General features: G+C 48.0%; 3 protein-coding genes, 1 long non-coding RNA gene and 2 pseudogenes across 4 annotated transcripts; 4 read left to right on the top strand and 2 right to left on the bottom strand.

The window, feature by feature from the left end:
• Positions 1-630: 630 nt before the first annotated feature.
• On the top strand, positions 631-4,800 carry LOC125530409 (heat shock 70 kDa protein, mitochondrial). Its single transcript, XM_048694811.2, has 6 exons — positions 631-787; positions 1,881-1,954; positions 2,037-2,115; positions 2,203-2,772; positions 2,988-3,608; positions 3,937-4,800. Exons 1-6 carry the CDS (start codon positions 725-727, stop codon positions 4,582-4,584), a joined length of 2,055 nt encoding a protein of 684 aa, XP_048550768.1. The 5' UTR covers positions 631-724; the 3' UTR covers positions 4,585-4,800.
• Positions 4,801-5,699: 899 nt separating this feature from the next.
• On the top strand, positions 5,700-7,427 carry LOC125530408 (uncharacterized). The gene is made up of 4 exons (XR_007292919.2): positions 5,700-5,835; positions 5,925-6,149; positions 6,307-6,572; positions 6,678-7,427. It is a non-coding gene; the product is annotated as an uncharacterized LOC125530408 (long non-coding RNA).
• An 844-nt stretch (positions 7,428-8,271) lies between these two features.
• On the bottom strand, positions 8,272-9,972 carry LOC147980364 (uncharacterized). Its single transcript, XM_087547561.1, has one exon. It carries the CDS (start codon positions 9,887-9,889, stop codon positions 8,300-8,302), a length of 1,590 nt encoding a protein of 529 aa, XP_087403687.1. The 5' UTR covers positions 9,890-9,972; the 3' UTR covers positions 8,272-8,299.
• Positions 9,888-11,458, top strand: LOC147980363 (uncharacterized; annotated as a pseudogene).
• A 2,408-nt stretch (positions 11,459-13,866) lies between these two features.
• Positions 13,867-14,523, top strand: LOC147980362 (uncharacterized; annotated as a pseudogene).
• A 3,969-nt stretch (positions 14,524-18,492) lies between these two features.
• On the bottom strand, positions 18,493-19,225 carry LOC147980361 (oryzain alpha chain-like). The gene has a single exon (XM_087516877.1). It carries the CDS (start codon positions 19,101-19,103, stop codon positions 18,645-18,647), a length of 459 nt encoding a protein of 152 aa, XP_087373003.1. The 5' UTR covers positions 19,104-19,225; the 3' UTR covers positions 18,493-18,644.
• Between the last annotated feature and the right edge of the window lie 201 nt (positions 19,226-19,426).

Genomic DNA, 19,426 nt, shown 5'->3' with positions numbered 1-19,426 from the left:
ATTAATATATCGTGAGTTGCATAATCTTCTACAGTTTTAATCATCTCATACTTGTAGGAGGATGCAAACATTTATTGCTCTAAAGATCGGTGTGCTCAACTGGCTAGGTTCTGTATGGTGGAACCTGCCCAGCCGAGTACAAGTCCTATTAGACTTGGCACATGTGGTTGCAAGTTTCTAAATTTATATTTGATGCTTTAGGGCATTATTCTTTTAGCGCTATTGCATGTCGCATAGGTGTGCGTGTATGTGAACATTTGTGTGTCTCTAAAAAATAATAATTGTAAGAGATGATCTGTGTAACATATTTTTTCGTCTTTTATAGTTCAAAACAAATAGTTCCTTTTATTCAAAAAAATATCAGTTGTCTTTTTTTGAAATCTATAAGTTGTCTTCTCTAAATAATATGGAATGTATAGCCACCGCAAAAGAGCTCATGAAATTATATAAGGAAATCCATTGGCATATGGAAAACCGTTTCTGAGGGAAGCGTAGAAAAAAAAAGTGGCTAATCATTCTTGGGCCAGTTTAACCGGAGTGACCAGAATAAATGGAAAGTTTCCTAGCCCAACTGTCCAAAGATCCGGCAATGAAGGCCCATGTCGCCCATTTGCTCCTCTTCAATAATTAGACTCCCGTCCTCTCAGAACCCCAGAATACACGCGGCCGCTTCCCATCCCCAACCCTAGCCGCCAGCAGCTGAGGAACAAGCAGGCAGTCCGGGATGCGGCGATCGGCGATGGCGCTCCGCTCCACGGCGGACCGGTGCTTCGGCCACCACTCACCGGTTAGTTTGTCACCTCCTACATGAGTCTAGTCCTACCTTCTGTGCTCCGACCATGTCGCGGAGCTTCCTCTCCGGCCATGTCGCCCGAGGCTCCCTCCGACCTCAGTACCCTAGGCCTCTACTAGTCGGGCCTCCGTCCATGGCGCCTCTCCGCGCCGCTTTAGATTTACCTCCGTCTGACCGGAAAACCCAACCGAACTTCGGGTTCCCAGATGCCTGCAGGTTAACTCGGTTTTCATTTTCGGAAAAAGGAAGTGATTAAATATCTTCGAAACCGAGCCGAGGTAGTCGGAATTCCCACCGCTACTGCTTGACCATGTTCGGATTTCGTTCCTATGATATAGTGATATACGGGCACTTTGCCTTTATGGATGTATGTACATATTATGCTGGCTGGCGATTTGGCTTAGCATTAGCCGTGTTATTGTGTTGCTTTATTTGTGCACAGGGCTTTGTAAGAAGGAAAACGTGCTGTAGGCAGAGCGGTTCCGTTGTTTTTGTCGATATAAGTGGATCTGTGCTACATATGCTGTTTAGCTAGCATTAGGGCATGTGCAGATCAAGGTTGTAGCAGTTCATCGTGGAAATCGACATGGTTGTCATATTAGTAAATCAAGAAATAAGTTCAACCTCCATCTTTCTGCAAATGTTCTGCATGTCTCCTTGACAATCTACTTTGTTCCACACAGTCTAACGCTGTGGGCATGACATCCTATCTCTGTCAAGACATCAACCAATGCATCTCTTGATGATCACATGAAAATCTCGCTAAATCATCATCTGAGCTTGAAATAATACAAGTATACGGGATATATAATGATATACTGCCCTAGTTACCCAATTGTGAAACCTGCCTTGTTCCTCTCAATTCTCATGCAAGTTAGGAGTTCTCATTCTCTGTGTCTTTGGTCCCCTTTCTAGATTTTTCTTTTATCATCTGTGTTAATCTTATGCAGATTTCGATTTCTGCATAAATCTGCCAACATAAATCTTAACATTCTTAATAGTTCAGCTTTATATATTAAGTTGTAAAGCAACATATTTCCTGTTCCATTTTACTGTCTGATGACTGACCATTAAACTTGTGTTTCAGTTGACGAACGTTATTCAATCAACATTCAGTGCAAACGTTGGTTCAAGATGGGGAAGTCTTGCAAGAGCTTTCAGGTAATAACCTCGCCCTTGTTTACACAATCTGATGGAGACGTTTGCAGCATGCATCTAACTTCTCCATGTTCTCTTTTTACAGTGCAAAACCACTTGGAAATGAGGTTATTGGGATTGATTTGGGAACAACGAATTCATGTGTTTCTGTTATGGAGGGAAAGGTGATTGACCTTCTATATTCTTTCTGCAATTCTATCTTTTCAGCTCATTACTTAAACTTTGTTTAATAAACGAATAATATACCGCAGAATGCAAAAGTGATAGAGAATTCAGAAGGCACTAGGACGACACCATCAGTTGTTGCCTTTAGTCAGAAGGGTGAGCGGCTTGTCGGAACTCCAGCCAAACGTCAAGCAATTACCAATCCACAGAACACCTTCTTTGGTACAAAGCGTATGATAGGGCGTCGCTTTGATGACCCACAGACGCAGAAAGAGATGAAAATGGTTCCATACAAAATTGTGAAGGCTCCAAATGGTGACGCTTGGGTTGAAACAACAGATGGCAAGCAGTACTCACCGAGCCAGATTGGTGCATTTGTATTGACCAAGATGAAGGAGACCGCTGAATCTTACCTTGGCAAGTCTATTTCAAAGGCTGTGATCACAGTTCCAGCTTACTTCAATGATGCCCAGCGGCAGGCAACCAAGGATGCTGGTCGAATTGCTGGACTTGATGTCCAAAGGATCATCAACGAACCAACTGCTGCTGCTCTGTCTTATGGAACAAACAACAAGGAGGGTTTGATAGCTGTATTTGACCTTGGAGGTGGTACCTTCGATGTCTCCATCCTTGAGATCTCCAATGGAGTTTTTGAGGTTGGTATCTATAACTCTGTACTACCTTTTAGTACTCGCTGATATCCATATTACTTGTCGCTCAGGCAGATGTATTTAGCAGTGAAATACGTCTAGATACATCCATTTCAGTGACAAGTAATATGGGTCGGAGGTAGTAGTAAGTTCCAATAGCTAGAAATGTCAGATAATATATTTCATGCTTTTTCCTGATGTGTTGCTTATGTTGCTGTCAGGTGAAAGCAACAAACGGCGATACTTTCCTGGGTGGAGAAGACTTTGATAATACTCTGTTGGAGTACCTAGTCAGTGAATACAAAAGATCTGATAATATTGATCTGTCAAAAGACAGACTAGCTCTGCAAAGGTTGCGTGAAGCAGCTGAGAAGGCAAAAATTGAACTCTCATCAACTGCACAGACTGAGATCAACCTTCCTTTTATCACGGCTGATGCTGCTGGAGCAAAACATTTGAATATAACATTGACAAGATCAAAGTTTGAAAGTTTGGTGAATGGTCTCATTGCAAGGACTAGAGATCCATGCAAGAATTGTTTGAAGGATGCTGGCATAACCACAAAGGAAGTTGATGAGGTCCTTCTTGTTGGTGGTATGACAAGGGTTCCCAAAGTGCAGGAAGTGGTTTCAGAAATCTTCGGCAAGGCCCCAAGCAAAGGAGTCAACCCAGATGAAGCTGTTGCCATGGGTGCGGCTCTTCAGGGTGGCATTCTCCGTGGAGATGTCAAAGAGCTTCTTCTCCTTGACGTAACCCCCCTTTCACTTGGTATTGAGACTCTTGGTGGTATCTTCACCAGACTGATAACCAGGAACACTACAATCCCCACAAAGAAAAGCCAGGTCAGTGAATATGGCTTTATTGTAGAACACTTTGGTGCCTTTAATGTTTGTTCCCGTGCATCCAACAATTTTATCATTGGGATTGCGTAGCTCTGTTAGGGCGCTTTATCTTCTTTGGAAGTCTTTATGGTGGCTTCCTGTGAAGAGTCTGGTATTGCGCATTGCATGGTTTCGTGGTACCTACTTGTTCATTATAGTGTTAATTTCCATCTACAATAGATCCTTAAAATGTGTTTTTTAGTGAAGTTTTCTTTGGAATTTGATTTACTTGTTCATGTCTGATTCTTCTCTGGGGCTCCTCCTCCTATTCTGCCTGTGTTCTCTGCAGGTGTTCTCAACTGCTGCTGACAACCAGACGCAAGTGGGTATCCGTGTCCTGCAAGGTGAGCGTGAGATGGCAACAGACAACAAACTTCTTGGCGAGTTTGATCTTGTGGGCATCCCACCAGCCCCAAGAGGACTGCCACAGATTGAGGTCACATTTGATATTGATGCCAACGGAATCGTGACGGTCTCTGCAAAGGACAAGGCCACCGCAAAGGAGCAGCAGATCACCATCCGATCGTCCGGTGGGCTTTCTGAGTCAGAGATCGAGAAGATGGTGCGGGAGGCTGAGTTGCACTCACAGAAGGACCAGGAGCGCAAGGCCCTCATTGACATCAGAAACACCGCAGACACCACCATTTACAGCATCGAGAAGAGCCTGGGAGAGTACAGGGACAAGATCCCGGCGGAGGTTGCCACCGAGATCGAGACAGCAGTTGCTGATCTCCGCGCGGAGATGGCCTCTGACGACATCGAGAAGATAAAGGGCAAGATGGAAGCGGCCAACAAGGCGGTCTCAAAGATCGGGGAGCACATGTCTGGTGGTGGTGCGGCTGGAGGCGGCGCGGCTGGTGGTGGTTCCCAGGAAGGAGGGTCGCAGGGCGGAGGTGACCAGGCCCCAGAGGCCGAGTACGAGGAGGTGAAGAAGTGAAAGCTGCACCGGCAGCCCAAGCTTCTTCTAAATACAGTTATTAGCTAGTCTTGAGGAACACTAGGGATCTTGTTGGCTGTAATAAAATTTTGCTCCACTGAGGCATGTGAAACATGCTAAATGCTCTTAGCGCGCACGGTACTGCCTTATTGTATGACTTTGGTTGAACTAGCGTGTTCTTCGCTTTGAGTTACGTTGATGTTGTGGTTCTCTGCTTGGAGTGACGCGTTGGTATTATGTGATTATGCTCATCGGTATTATTTGTTCGCACCTGGTTGTTCTTGCAGTTGAACGAAGTCAAGTGTTCAAACAGGTCGGGATGTAGTTTTTCGCGTCGTTTCTTTGCTTTGCTTGCAAAGCGTGCCAGGAAAAACCTTGAGCTGGCTAGGGGGATTAACAGAACAAGACCGGAAGGTTCTCACGACTAGTTAATTGCTGAGATGCAGTCAATAGAAAGAAAACAATACTACGGAGTACTACTACCACTTGCAGAATCATGTTGCTACGGAGGGATTCGGAGCGCGTACGGATTAACTGCTAGCCGATCTTTGCACCCAAGTTAACAGACATGTTCAATCACGTTCATGTATTGGAGATCGTTGCTTCCGGGATAGGGATATTGCTTGCACATGTGTAGCTGCTGGGCGATTATAACTCCTGCTCACCCGATTACCCTTCACTATCTTGAAATGGTAACTTTTGACCAAGCCGTCCAAGTAGGTGATTTACCCAAGGGAAACAGTAGGTGATTTACCTACTGCAAATCATACGACCAAATAACTAAAATATGCACTACTAGTTACTAGAAGAGTTAGCTAATTTAGCCTAGCATACTTAGAGAATGGCGTTGGTATGGACGAGCTCGCGCGCTCCTGCTAAGTGGACGAACAGTTGCAGGACGCGTTGCTGATTGTATTAAATGCGATCGTATGGGAACAAGTCGAGTACGGTCGCGAAAACGGCGGACGCGTCTAAACTAACGTACAACAGACGACCGTCGAGTATGATGTTCCATTGGTACATGTCCGTTCTCGTGGTACAGAACCATCCCCGTCAGCTGCGTCCGTCCCGCAGACGGCGTATACCGAACGGTAGGTGTATGTCAGATTGTGGGACCCGTGTTGGACAGACCAGCGATTGAAAAGTAAAAGCAATCTATCCTCTCCGTTCCGGCGCCGCCTAAGGTGAGAAGCTCATGGCTATGGCGATGGCCACCGCCGAAGGCGACTCAATCGAGTTTCCAGTTGACAGGTAAATTTTCCCGCCCCCATTCTTTTCCTCCGTGGAATCCGAAGTACGTAGACCACCATCCTATTCCTGCGCTGCTTTGTTTTACCTAGATTTCCCCTGCCGGATCTCGCCGGCGGAGACCCATTTGTGACCGCCGGAATCACCAAAACTCTCGTATGTGCGGCTGCTGAGTCCAGCATTGGAGATGCTGGAGAGGCGGCAGTCACCGTACAATTATATTTGCACAGCACTTGCGATGGAGTGGCCCTGTCAGCACCAACCTCCCAGCAATCTTCACACAAAGACGGCCCTACATCCCCTCGATGGACACGAAGGTATACCACACTCTGAACATTCCTTATATTTGATTGATAAGGGGGAAATTGCTCTTCTGAAAGTAACTAAACAAAATTTGGGAACATGCATATATAATGCAGAGAACATCGAACGCAGTGAAGCATTTTTTGAAATACATATTTCTGAATACTGCAGAGTCCGTGTCGGTCGTGCACCTTCAGAACGTCAACCATGTGCTGCAAGGATGAGTGCCCTGGAAAAAAATATTTCGTCGATATGCAGAGAAGAAAAGTGACACTGTCATAGTTCCTGTAGTTGGTAGCAACTTCGATTCACTTGGGGAAGCTTATGATTATTACAATCTCTATTCATGGGAAATCGGATTTGGAGTAAGGTATGGAAAGAGCAGGGTAAATGTTGAAAGAACAAAATGCATGCAAGAGATAGTTTGTGGGTTCTCTGTAAGTCCTCATTCCAGTTCAATACCATCTATCCTAAACTAGCTCACGAGTTAGGTATGTCAATTGCCAAGAGTGACAAGCTGGTATTTGTTGTATTGCTTGCAGGGAATCCCAAAGAAGAGTAACATACGGACATACAGATGCAGATGCCCTACAATGATACGGTTGCTTCGGTCTAATGACAATGGCTGGTACATAAACGAGTACAGACCAGATCACAATCATGCACTCACTGGAAAATATGGTGAGAAAGTTTACTGGCCTTCACACAGGCATATTGATATATATACACGGGGTGTTATCAAACAGCTCCGTGAAAATAATATCAGCATTGGCAAAGTGTACAATATAATCGGCAGTTTCTTTGGTTCAATGGACAATGTATCAGTCAGCAAAAGAGCTCTGCGGGGGTTGTGTGGCAAGATCAATCGAGAACAAGCAGATAATGATGTGAAGAAGACAATAGATGTTTTGCAGAGTTAGGAGCAAAAGACTCTGGGTTATACTACAGAGTACAACATGATGGAGAGAGCCGCATACGGAACTTGTTATGGTCAACAGGAGCCAACAGAGCACAATACCACTATGCTCACAGTTGATGAATTCAAGACTGCAAGGAAGCAATTAACCAAAAGATATGGTTTGCAAAAACACAATTACGTCACCCAAATATATGAAACGAGGGAAAAATGGGCAAAACCATATTTTAATGGAAAGTTCTGTGGAAAGATGACAATCACACAACGTAGCGAGAGTGCCAACCATATGTTGAAGACTTATGTTCCAGCTAGGTGCCCCATGCATCTATTTGTTCGCCAGTACATGAGACTTCTTTTTGATAGAGACGCACCAAGATAGTAAGTTATTGAAAATATAGTATCCTATGTCATTCATGCCACCATGAGTCTAATACACCCTCTACATGTGCAGGTAGCCCCTGTTATGAAAATAAACACACCACTCGAGCTGCATGCCAGCAAAATCTACACACGAGCCATATTAGAAAATTTTGTGGAAGTTATATATGAAGCAGGACAATACAAAGTAGAAGAGGTTACTAAAGGTAAAACATATTTTGTTCGACGATATCATCCAAAAAAACATGAAAAAATGTGCAGGATTGTATACAAAGTGGAAGTTGTCGATGGAAGGGCAAACCTGATATGTGAGTGTGGCAATTTTGAACACACTGGCTTGCTCTGCTGCCATGGGGTCAAGTTAAGAAAGCATTCTATTCTCCTCGTAAAACAACTGTCTCAAAAAGCATAATTCATAACACTAGATGTGCATGTGATAGGTACTTGATTTCCTCGGCATAGACTGGTAGGATCAAGTACTCTACCAGGTCTAGGGCGTAGGTGGTAAGGGAAGGATGGAGGGAGACGTGGCGAGGATCGGGCGCGCCGGCGGCAGGGCGCCGTCGCGGCTAGGAGAAGGGCGGCGGCTAGGGCTGTTGGCGGCTAGGGTTCCGGCTCCTCAGGGAGCCGGGCAATAGGAGATAATATTCTTCTTATTGCTTGCCTTCAAAAAGAGTCTTACAACCTATATTTATATCCTAGATAACTTGTAGAAGAATCAACCTAAGATAACTTGCCTAATCTGAAAATAAAAACTAAGATAACTTGCGGGCCTAAGCCGGCCGGCCATAACACTTCTCCCCGCCTGCACAAACAGCTCGTCCTCGAGCTGCAAGGTGGGGAAGCGCTTGCTTGAACTCTTCGAGGTAATCAACCAGCGTCAAACACCTTCTCGACATCTGGGGCGGCCAGGTCAGCGGCGACGACGTCCTCCGGAATGTAGTCTGCCACCTCCAGGTAGAAGAGTCGCGGGCAGGCGTGGCCGGGCTTGTAGGGTTCGTCGCAGTTGAAGCACAACCCTTGGCGGCGACGCTCGAGTATCTCAGCTGGGGTGAGCCGGCGGAACGGGCGCCCCGCGGTCGCGGCGAGGGGTGCCGCAGAAGCCTGCACAGGCCGACCCTGCGCGGAATCCGGTCCGGGTAGCGACCCAGTAGTCTGGGACGGTGATTCCTGCTGGATGGCCACCGCGCGGCACTCGAACGCGCGGGCGTAATACATGGCCGACTGGAGATCCTGGGGTCCCCGAAGCTCCACGTCCATGCGGATATGGTCTGGTAGACCGCCCACAAATAACTCGGCGCGCTGAGTGGCGGAGACGCCCAGCGCGTGGCACGCCAGGGCCTGGAAGCGGTCGGCGTAGTCCTGCACCGTGGATGTGAAAGGTAAGCGGCCGAGGGCCGCCAGTCGGCTCCCGCGGATAGGAGGCCCGAACCGGAGGAGACAGAGCTCCCGGAAGCGCTCCCATGGTGGCATGCCGCCCTCGTCCTGCTCGAGGGCGTAGTACCAGGTCTGCGCTGCGCCTCGAAGATGATAGGACGCGAGCCAGGTGCGATCCGAAGCGAGCGTCCGCTGCCCTCGAAAGAACTGCTCGCACTGGTTGAGCCAGTTGAGGGGGTCCTCCGTGCCCTCGTAGGTGGCGAAGTCCAGTTTGGCGAAGCGAGGGGGTGTCAGCCCGCCGTGCCCGGGGGCGGCCGTAGTTGCCGCCGGCGCGTATGCTGGGTCGGGAAGCGCCGGGGCGTAGTTCGCCGAGCTAGAGGGGTGATCAAACCGCAGGGAGGGCGTCGGGTGTTCCGGCGCCGTGGAGTAGACCGGCCCCGAAGACGAGCCGGTCGCCCAAGCGGGGATCGGCGATGGTGACGGTGGAAACTGCACCTGGTGCAGGGGCCGACCCGTAGCCCTAGGCGCGGGTGGTGGTACTGTCGATGGCGGCGGCGCCTGGTGGAGCTGCACCGGCGCCTGCGGCGTGGGGGCCGGCGGTGACGCCGGAAGAAGCTGCTGGGTCTGGCCCTGCTCCGAGGCGCCGGTGCCCAGGTTAGGGCTGGGCGGGGCCGGTGGAGGACCCTGCTCCGAGGCCGCTGGAAGGTAGGGCGCGACGGAGGACGGCGCGGCCGGCGCGGTCCAGGTGGGCCACTGCGGCCCCGTGGTGGCGAGAAGTGGCGGGGCTGCCGGCGCGATCTGCGGCGGCCACTGCGCCCAAGGCGGCTGTGCGGCCGCTGGGGCGGGGAGCGCCGGGTAGCCTCCGGTGACGGCCCCCGGTGCCGAGTACCACGGAAGCGCCTGCTGACCCGCGGCCATGGCTGGATGGAGTCCGGTGATGGCCCCCGGTGCCGAGTACCACGGAAGCGCCTGCTGACCCGCGGCCATGGCTGGATGGAGTGGTGGGGGCGGCCCGTACGGACCTGCCAGGTAGAGGCGGATCCCTTGAACCGCGGTGACGAGGTCGTTGAGGACGCCCGCCATGGCCTCCGGCGTGAACTATTGCGGCTGCGGGGGAGGTGATGGCGGCGGCGAGTGTTGGACGGGGGCCTGTGGCTGCCCTTGGCCCGGCGTGGTGCCGGGTGCCGTTAGGACCGGCGCTGAGAGCGACGCGGTGGTGCCCGCCGAGAGCGAGGCCGTGACGCCCGGCGCAGAGCCGGCGGTGGTGGAGGAGTTGGCGGGCAGCGGTGGTGGTGGCGGTGGAATTGGCGGAGACATGGTCGAAACCCGGTTACCTGATACCAAATTGGTAGGATCAAGTACTCTACCAGGTCTAGGGCGTAGGTGGTAAGGGAAGGATGGAGGGAGACGTGGCGAGGATCGGGCGCGCCGGCGGCAGGGCGCCGTCGCGGCTAGGAGAAGGGCGGCGGCTAGGGCTGTTGGCGGCTAGGGTTCCGGCTCCTCAGGGAGCCGGGCAATAGGAGATAATATTCTTCTTATTGCTTGCCTTCAAAAAGAGTCTTACAATCTATATTTATATCCTAAATAACTTGTAGAAGAATCAATCTAAGATAACTTACCTAAGATAACTTGCCTAATCTGAAAATAAAAACTAAGATAACTTGCGGGCCTAAGCCGGCCGGCCATAACATAGACCAAATACCTGCAAAACATATTATGAAAAGTTGGACAAAGGATGCAAGAGATGTACTGCCAGCTCACCTGTCACATATTCAGAACGACAACATTTATGTAAATTCAGTAACATCCAGACATTTGAATCTGTACACACACGCACTCGAAGTAGTGAGGTTGGGAGATGCAAATCCAGAAGCATATGAGTGTGCAATGGAAATGTTGAACCAAAAATGGATAAACTATCACCAATAGCTGCTGTCCGTGATGGAATCGGATTGGAAGACAGACAGAACTCTGCAAACAAAAAATAAAGGTAGAGAAGCTCTTCCAGCAATTGTACAAGCCAGCGGCAATGCAAGTGATGCAGAAGGAAGTGCAGTTAGGGATTTTATAGGATTAAAAGCTCCAGAGCGAAAAAGAAAGGCCGGACGACCAACCAACAGCAGGGACAAACCTCCATATGATGATCGAGGTGCAAAAAGCAAGAAATTCAAGCAACGAGCAACTGCACAGGATGTCGGCAAGTGCAGCACAAGCAAACGGATTCGCTTGTGCAGTATATGCCGAGAACCATGACACAAGAGCCCCACATATCCACAGAGAGATCTTCCCCAGAAGGAGAGGAAATAGGCAAAATGCTCAGACTGTGGAATCGGTGGGCACAGGAGAACTTGCAACAACCTAAAAGTTGTTCTCCATGTTGAACCGATTACTCTGGAAACAAATGTCATTACCACGATTGAATTAAACTTGCAGACTCTCTGTTGTTGAGGCCTCAGCATGCGGTATTTATATATCATCTGTGTAATAAGACACAGCGTTTGTTGCTGTGTGCTACGTGTTGTGTTTGTTAACGAGAGAACCTGTTCATCAACAAGTCTCATCGCTGTTAAACTACAAGTACAATCTATGTACGAGCATAAATTCCTGAAAGTTCACCATTTTATTACCGGATCCTGCAGTAATTCTTTCTTACTGCCTACTATATATTGTCGCTAGCCCTTTGAACCGAATCAAAACGTTAACTATGCATGCCATCGCACGACAACAGGTGGCATCCAATCCTGTTGTATGCCACGAACGCGAAATCCCCAATTTGGAATTTCAAACTACATGAGCGCGCTCGGCGCAAGAAGGTGTACTTAAGGAGGAGTTGCTGCATCTCTTCGGCCGCAAGGCGCATTCATCTGCCGTTCCTCTACATCATGTTGTCTGATAGAAAAAAACAGTTGTGTGCGTGTGGGTGATCAATAACAGAGATGTCTGCACCTCTCTCGAGCGGATGCTCTGTTACGCATGTCTCTTCGAGCTCTGCTGCAGGCATCCTTGGAGCCACAAATCAACATGAGCAGCAGCTTCAGTTCTTTGCAACTTCAGATTATTTCGCCATCGACATCAACCCAGAGCATCAAGCTTGCCCCATGTATCTTCTTTGATTGAGGTACGTACAAATCCTCTTTCGATTGATGTTCTCCCACTTGGTCACCTTGGACTGAAAAGGTTGCAGACCTCGAACGAGCAGATGGGCTGAGTTAAATACAACCAGTAGGCCGTCCACCTACTGCTTGATCTTCCGTACTCCGGTACATATTGATACAGAACAGTAAACAAACGGGCCTACGGGAAACACCGTCATCAACGCTTAAACGTCGGCCACCGTCACCCGTCCTCACGGCGCCTCTTGCCGTTACGTATGCTCATTAAATATCCCCTTGTCAGCCCCCTGTACCACGGGGGACGTCCCCTATCTAAATGTGACCTAACGGCTGACGATAAAGTGAGCGTGCGAGCTCGTCCACGCCAACAGATTTTCGAGCATACTTATTAGTACATAAACCTAAGGCTAACGTAGCTAGCCCTGTTAGCTCTATATATGCAGTAACGATGTCATTTCATTCTTGACAATCTTTCCGCGCCTGAAGAGGGAGGGGGAGGGGTTCAAAAAGGAAAAAAAAAACTTCCTCTCGCGATCGTGTCGTCCGCACCCCGGGCCTTCTTCTTCCGGCTCCCCCTCACCCCTTCCTCCCCGCCGCCATCGGGCTTGGCACATGCGACGTTGGCGGCGGCGGCCCTTGGCCATTCCCCTCTCGGTTGCTCTCCGGCGCGGGGCAGAGCGGCGCCGGGGGGAGTTCCTAGGCGGCGGCGGGGTATCCTGGCCCGACGCGGGAGATCGGCTGGTGGCGTGGTGGCGCGGCCTGGCGACGCCCGCTTGGCCCAGATCTGGGCCCTTTGGGCCCATCTGGGTCTGGGCGGGCCGACAGTGTGGTGGGTCGGCGGCGTGACTTCCGGGAGGCGGGGGAGCGGCGATGGGCGGTGGGGTGCTGGCGGCGCCCTGCTGCAGCGTGGTCGGCGGCGCTTAGCGGGCCCGATTCGGGTTGGCCGGGCCAGGGGTGGCCTGGTATGCCCTGCTGGCGCGTCTGGACGGTGACCGCGACGGTGCCAGTGGCACAGGCCTCCCGCACGACGGTCATGGAGGTAGATCGCTCCCGCGCGGCTACAATGTTGCTGCTCCCGGCGCCTCTATCCTCGTCCTCTGGGCCTCATGGTGGTAATCTCAGTGAGGCGGCATGGGTGGCGTCGCGACCGCGGTGGCGCATGCTGGTGGGCGGTGGGTTGGCTCCGGTCCGGTTGGGCAGTGGGGTATGGAGTGCGGGAGAAATCTTTGCTGGTTCTTTCGGCTCCGATGCGGTGTCGCCTTTCCTTTCTGAAGGGTGTCGGTGGTCTCCGTCCCCCACTCCCCTCCGCGTGTCGGGGGAAACCCTAGGACACGTCCAGATAGCAGCGTCGTCGGGGTCACATTCCTTCTTGAAGGTGCTGCTTGATACGTGGCGGATCAGAGCCTTGGATCGTGGTGGGTCGATTCCGCAGGGCGCAGCGGTGGCGGGTCATCTACGCTTTGTCGAGCTGCCGTTGTTGAGATTTCTTTCTTCTTTTTTGTTTCTTTTTGGCTTGATGTGTTGCTCGCCTAAGCATTTGTTTTGTGATCGATGTTGATTGCTTTGAGATACAAAGCAAGGGAAAACCTTTTTTGGATAAGAGGCTCCTTAAAATTAACTCATTTCTGCAAATCCAAATGCTCCAGGAGGCAGGCATGAGCAACTCCATGGTCAACCCTCGTACACTATACATGCAAGTCAAACCGATCCAACGATGGCACACAACGACACCACATCGAGGTCCAAATTAACTGCTAGCACAAGTGGAAAGCGCGAAGACCAACGACTTCTTCCACGGCCACAGCTCCTTCCCGGCAAAGCAACACAGCCAATCAGAGCCGAAGATGCCCACCAAACCCACAGCACTTCACCACTTGCGTACACGACCAGGTAAAAATAATCACATCTCGCAACCGCACGAGCCAAACCCACAGCTCTTTATAAACCCAGACTGCAAGAGTAAGGCAGACACTACCGCCGATAGCACAAACGAGCTGATATCTCACGACACACGCACGCGCGCGCGCACACACCCCTCGTTTGTTGACATCTCGCCGCCGGTGGCCATGGAGGGGACCTTCATCACGACGGAGCTCCGCGGCGCGCTGGCCAAGGTGGCCGTGTTCCTGCTCGTCCAGGGTCTGGTGTACCTGATCCTCAGCAACTCGTCGAACGTCTTCTCCAAAGATAAGAGGCTCAGGTCCCTGAGCTTCCGGTCGATGCGGTCCATGAGCGTGAGGCGCGTGCTGGCGCTGTTCTCCGACGTCCCCGTCGGCACCGACGAACCCTCCTCGCCTTCGCTGCTGTCGTCGTGGTAGTCGCGCCGCTCTGCCAACCGCGAGGACTGAATTGCTTGGAGAGCTAGCGGTTGCTTAGTTCTGAACGTATGGACAGTTCCTCTGTTCTGCGTTGTCGTGGATTCTTATCGTGGTTGAGATTTGAGAATCATATTTGAACTCGTTATGTTAGATTAGGTGGGATCTGTATGTGTTGATATGTACATTGAATTGAATTTGGTGGATGGATTATTTGATTCTAAAAAAAAGTGTCTGCTCTCAGTTGTGATTATGGTTCTTGAGTTTTTGCTTCATTTGTAGTAAACTTTAATTCCTGGTTAATACACCATATGCCAATACAACACTGAGGTATTCAGGTAATTCTTACACTACCATTCCCCATGAATGATGAGCTATCTCAATCTAAAAAAAAAGTAATTCTTACACTAGACCAGCAATATTAGTCTGTTCTGCTGTATTACGTTTTTTTTCACTCGTGCACTTACCAGTGGGACCCACCGGCCAGGAATCTTGTCAACAGAGCCAAAGAATGGTTTAGAGCTACAGGCAAAAGCCGTAAAGTATGTGTTGTGCACAAAATTGACCTCAACAATTTTTTTTTTGACCATTTTGTGATATCTCATTTTAATGACATGACAAAGTAAAACCCAACCCTAGAAAAATGAGACAAAAATCCTATGTTTGACTCAAATGACGAAATAGGTCATCATATTCCATAACATGGACCTGTGGCATAATAATATATTGGATCTCAAATTTCAATGTTAATACCAAGCATCATGAAATCGTGCATATTCATTTAAAAAAGCATAAACAAGCACGCATCTCCTGAGCCGCTCGCTAGCTACATTCAAAACAAACAGAAAATAAAATTTTAAATTCTGATTTCTTTTTTGTAGATGTTGATGTTAGTGTAATAAGGATGCTTGACAATTTTCATGCGAAACGGGATAACAATGCTTCGCCAGTGAAAAAAAATAAGTGCAACATTTGAAGGTAACATTTGGTGTTTGACTTGTCTTTTTATACACGCGAAAATGCTTAAGCTTTCTGCCTAAAAATTTACACATAGCATTTCGGTGTGACAATGAACACATCTATTTGTATCAGATTTTTTTTCGACATTTGTAAAATACATTTTTGTCGTGTAGTAGCATATCCTCCCTAGAGCCAAATAGGATTTACGATTTCTAAGCTATTTCATAGAAACTAAACAAATATCTAACTCTAGTGTTGTCAACAGCGGAAGCAAAGCAACCGGTGTGTATCTGGTTGTACCATATGCATAATTTACTTTTAAGCGCAAATGCCGCAAATGAGAAGGTAACTATGAATATTGCAACTTATCATTTAATTAACCAAATCTATCTTAGTTAGAATTTAACCTTATTATTGTAGAGTTTGGCAAAATTAGACTCAAAGACACTGACTGTGATTTACCTTAGAGGCATTCGAGGGCATCTCAGCTTTATTTTATACCCAAAAAGGCTTTCGTCCCATTTTATAAACAAAGCAACCACCAGAGCCAAGGTCCAATAAAGTTCACGCCCCACACAACGCACACAAACACAGCGGTACACCAGGTTTTGCTGAGGACACATCTCAACAAGCCCAAGAAAGGAACGAAAAAACTTTATTTTATAAGTTTGTCTCTTCATCTTAATGGCGAGTTATGTGCTACTTATGTAGTTGAGCAGAGGAAAACCATATAAAAATTGTTTCTTATGTGTATTTCCCTACACTTCTGTCATATCTTCTGAAAAATCTGGAGCTTCACATTAATCAAACATCATATTTACAAGGAAACTCCTAAAATAAAAGGAAACATACAATCTAGTCCTCAGAGAATCCTCTACCCTCTCTACCCTGCGCGTCTCAATGGCGTGCGGATGTTGCTGACATTGGAGTTCCATGTAGTCACTACAAAAAAGTACTATCCATGCGAACAATCGGGAAGTGACGGTGACGTCAATCCTGAAAGATCCACGGCTCAGAGAAGAAACAAGACTCTACGACGATAAAAAAAACCCTAGACATCCTTCCGAGCTGATGGAATAACCAAATCGGCTTTGTTACTCTGAAAGCAACACTGACCCGACGAAGACAATGTCAATTTTGACAGAGTTGATGATTATGTTTAATCTAGCTTATTCATAATTTTGAATATATGTATGTGCACCCGCAAAAAAAAAAGAATATATGTATGTGCGTGCTTGAGATGGATGATGTATGGATGTGAATAGGTTTGTTGTGAACAATTCAATTTTGAATATTTCTTCTTTTTCAAGTGATATAGCTACAAGGACATGGAAGGTTTTGACAAAAGAAGAAGAAGAAGAAGAAAAAACCAGCACCAATTTCCATTTTTATAGCAACTATCTTGATTGATAAGGTATGAGAGACAGTTTCATCCATACAATAGTCATGGACACCTAACAATCCAAGACAACTACAAAAGTTCAAAACCATCAGTTATAGGTACCTATGCGAGACGGTTGTCAATCAACAACTGTCTTCAATAAGCATCAGGCCGAGACGGTCACCTATCGATAATTGTCGTGAATAGGCACTTGTGGTTGGAAAACCCGCCCTTAGCTTTATGTGGCGATTGCCTACAATTGCTGCCATAACTGTAATGGGGTGGTATATTTTGCAACCGCGCCTGAATTGGATGTTTTGTATTAGTGGCGTACAAACATGATTTCTTTCTTCTTACCTTGGTGTATAAGAAAAATTGCTTCAAAATGTATGCAGCATAATTCTAGGCTTTTATTTAGAGGATTGCAAACACGTCAGAATAGAAAAATTACTCAATATCCGAATGTCATGTTCACTTGATTCATAAAGGATTGTATTTAAGCCAAACTTTATTTGATTAAATTCATAAAGGATTTTATTGCCCCTAATTTTATTTGATTAAATCATGATAGAAACAAAGAAATCTTTTCAAGAGGGTCGTCTTTGATTCAAAGGATTTCCAAATGATATCTGAGAAATTATAACCCTTAGGAAAGTAATTTTGCGCAGGTTATATGATTCTTATGATTGCAAACAATATCAATTTCTCTGTAGGATTCATTTACAGAAGAAATCTTTTTTTTCCAGGGGGATTTACAGTAGAACTCGTATGAAGGCTTCCAACCACTCCAACCTCTTAAAAGGAGAGCTATTTTTTTTTCTATACACAATAACGCAATATGATATCAATTCATTCATGTAGTATCAACCGGAAAAAGTCATGACACTCTAATCATGTGTTTTTATATTCCTATATTTTAGAATCCTGCATATCAAAGAGGTAGTTGCATGTAGAACTATTCTAAAAAATGTAGTGCAATAAATCCTTAGGGAATTTTTCTATGGAATATAACTACAAATCGGACAACCAACATTGGATTTCAATTCCCTAAGTTTCTTATGAAAATCGTTTGAATCAGAAAGGGCAACACATTGCTCCGATCACGAGAAGAAGAAAGGCAGTTATGCATGTCAGCAAAATCGTTGTTATAAGTATGGGCGACATGCATAGTCAGAAGTGCAATGAACATTCATCTGGGCATCGCCAACTGGTCAGAGGTTTGCCCAACCATGCTGCATGTCCATTGTTCTGTAAACAGGCCGGGTAGTAAATTAATGCATGTTTGAGCTCCGCACTTGTGCACCCGCATGCATTAGGAGTAAATTAAAATTCAGGGTGCAGCTGAACATCAAGGAGAAACACACACATATTCAGAGTGCTCAGAAAACTGAAAGCGGGATATATCTTGCTGCGGCAGAAAAATTATACCCCATAGTTTTTTGTCTCCGGCTGCAAGATCATATAGTCGTCGTATTACGAAGGAAGTAGAGTGCCACGACGAAAGACGACGTGCTCAGTAGACAAAGTGTGTGTCAGTGGGACAGCTTGGGAGGCGTGGCCGGTATTCCTCTCGTCCGGGTGGGTAGGGGCATGTCCAGAAACAGGAGGCCTAGCGATCAGCATGCTGTGGCCACAAGCTTTGCCATTTTAACAACGTGTTAAGCATCAGCATCGATCAATCAACTCACGCGTTCTTGTTTCTTGCATGCACGGACGATCGACGACCCTGCGGCCTGCGCGCATAACTACCGTTCAATCCCTAGCTAACCGCCCGCTCCGTCCGGCCGACCCGTGTTTCTTCTCTCCAGTAATGGTGCTACCTAGAGGCTATATATAGGGGATTGGTTTTGGTTCCATGGTGGCCATGTAACTAGCAAGACTTATCTAATGAAGTCATATCAATTCAAGATTTTTGCCATCAACCGCTTAAAAACAAATGAAGTCTATCGATTGACTTCCATGGTGCAGTTCAGTCAACGATAGGATCACAAAACTATGCAGATTACCCAACAATTTATGATGAAAACAATGTAAGAACTTATAAATAACTCTAGTAGAGTATTTTACAATTAGCGAACACATATCCTACCATGAGTGCCATAATCACAGATATAGATTGGAAGCATATGTGGATGAGGTTCTTCTCTTGGTATATATGGCTTATATCCCTGGCTCAGGGTTCTCCACTCCTCATCGGTGTAGTCGCTGAACATGTTGATGCCGAAAACTGCGTCGGGGCCGAAGCCGGCCTTGTGCAGATCGGCGTCGCGGAGGCCCTCCTTGAAGATAGCGTAACGGCGATCCTCCTCGCGAGCGGAGCTGTACTTCCTGCCGTGCTTGGCCTTCCACTCGGCAAACAACCGCCGGGTCTCCTTCTCGCTCATCTTCTTGCCGTGCCCTGCCTTAAACCCCGCCAAGACCCGATGGTGCAACTCCCTGTCCGCCGTGTTCGCCACCGCCGCCGCCAGGGATACCAGCAGCAGCAGCAGCGCTGCCACCGCCATGACGGCCGTTGGGGGGCTCCTCATCGCGACGGAAGGTGGGGTTAGGGTTAGGGGTATGTGCGTGCAGTCGTTGGGTAGGTCGTCGATCGCGTGTGTGCTCTTCGATCAAACTCTGGATTTGGCGATCGCTCGGTGCTGTGTGTATATAGAAGAGTCGTCGAAGAAGAGACCGAGACGCACAGGTACGGCCGCGGATCAGGACATCGACTAGTACGCGCGCGCGACCTCTTGTCAGACACGGTCATGACTCCATCTTAGAAACGCTTACGGATTCTACTACTAGTCCCCAGGCGTATGTGCATCACGCTTAATTACGTGTGTAGCCAAACCATTTTTAGAGCCCTATG

The sequence above is a fragment of the Triticum urartu genome, chromosome 3A, assembly GCF_056163025.1.
Source record: "Triticum urartu cultivar PI428250 chromosome 3A, HENAU_Tu73, whole genome shotgun sequence".
In the NCBI taxonomy this organism is placed as follows: domain Eukaryota; kingdom Viridiplantae; phylum Streptophyta; class Magnoliopsida; order Poales; family Poaceae; genus Triticum; species Triticum urartu.
Note: the sequence above shows the minus strand (reverse complement) of the source record. Positions and strands in the feature narration are given on the sequence as shown.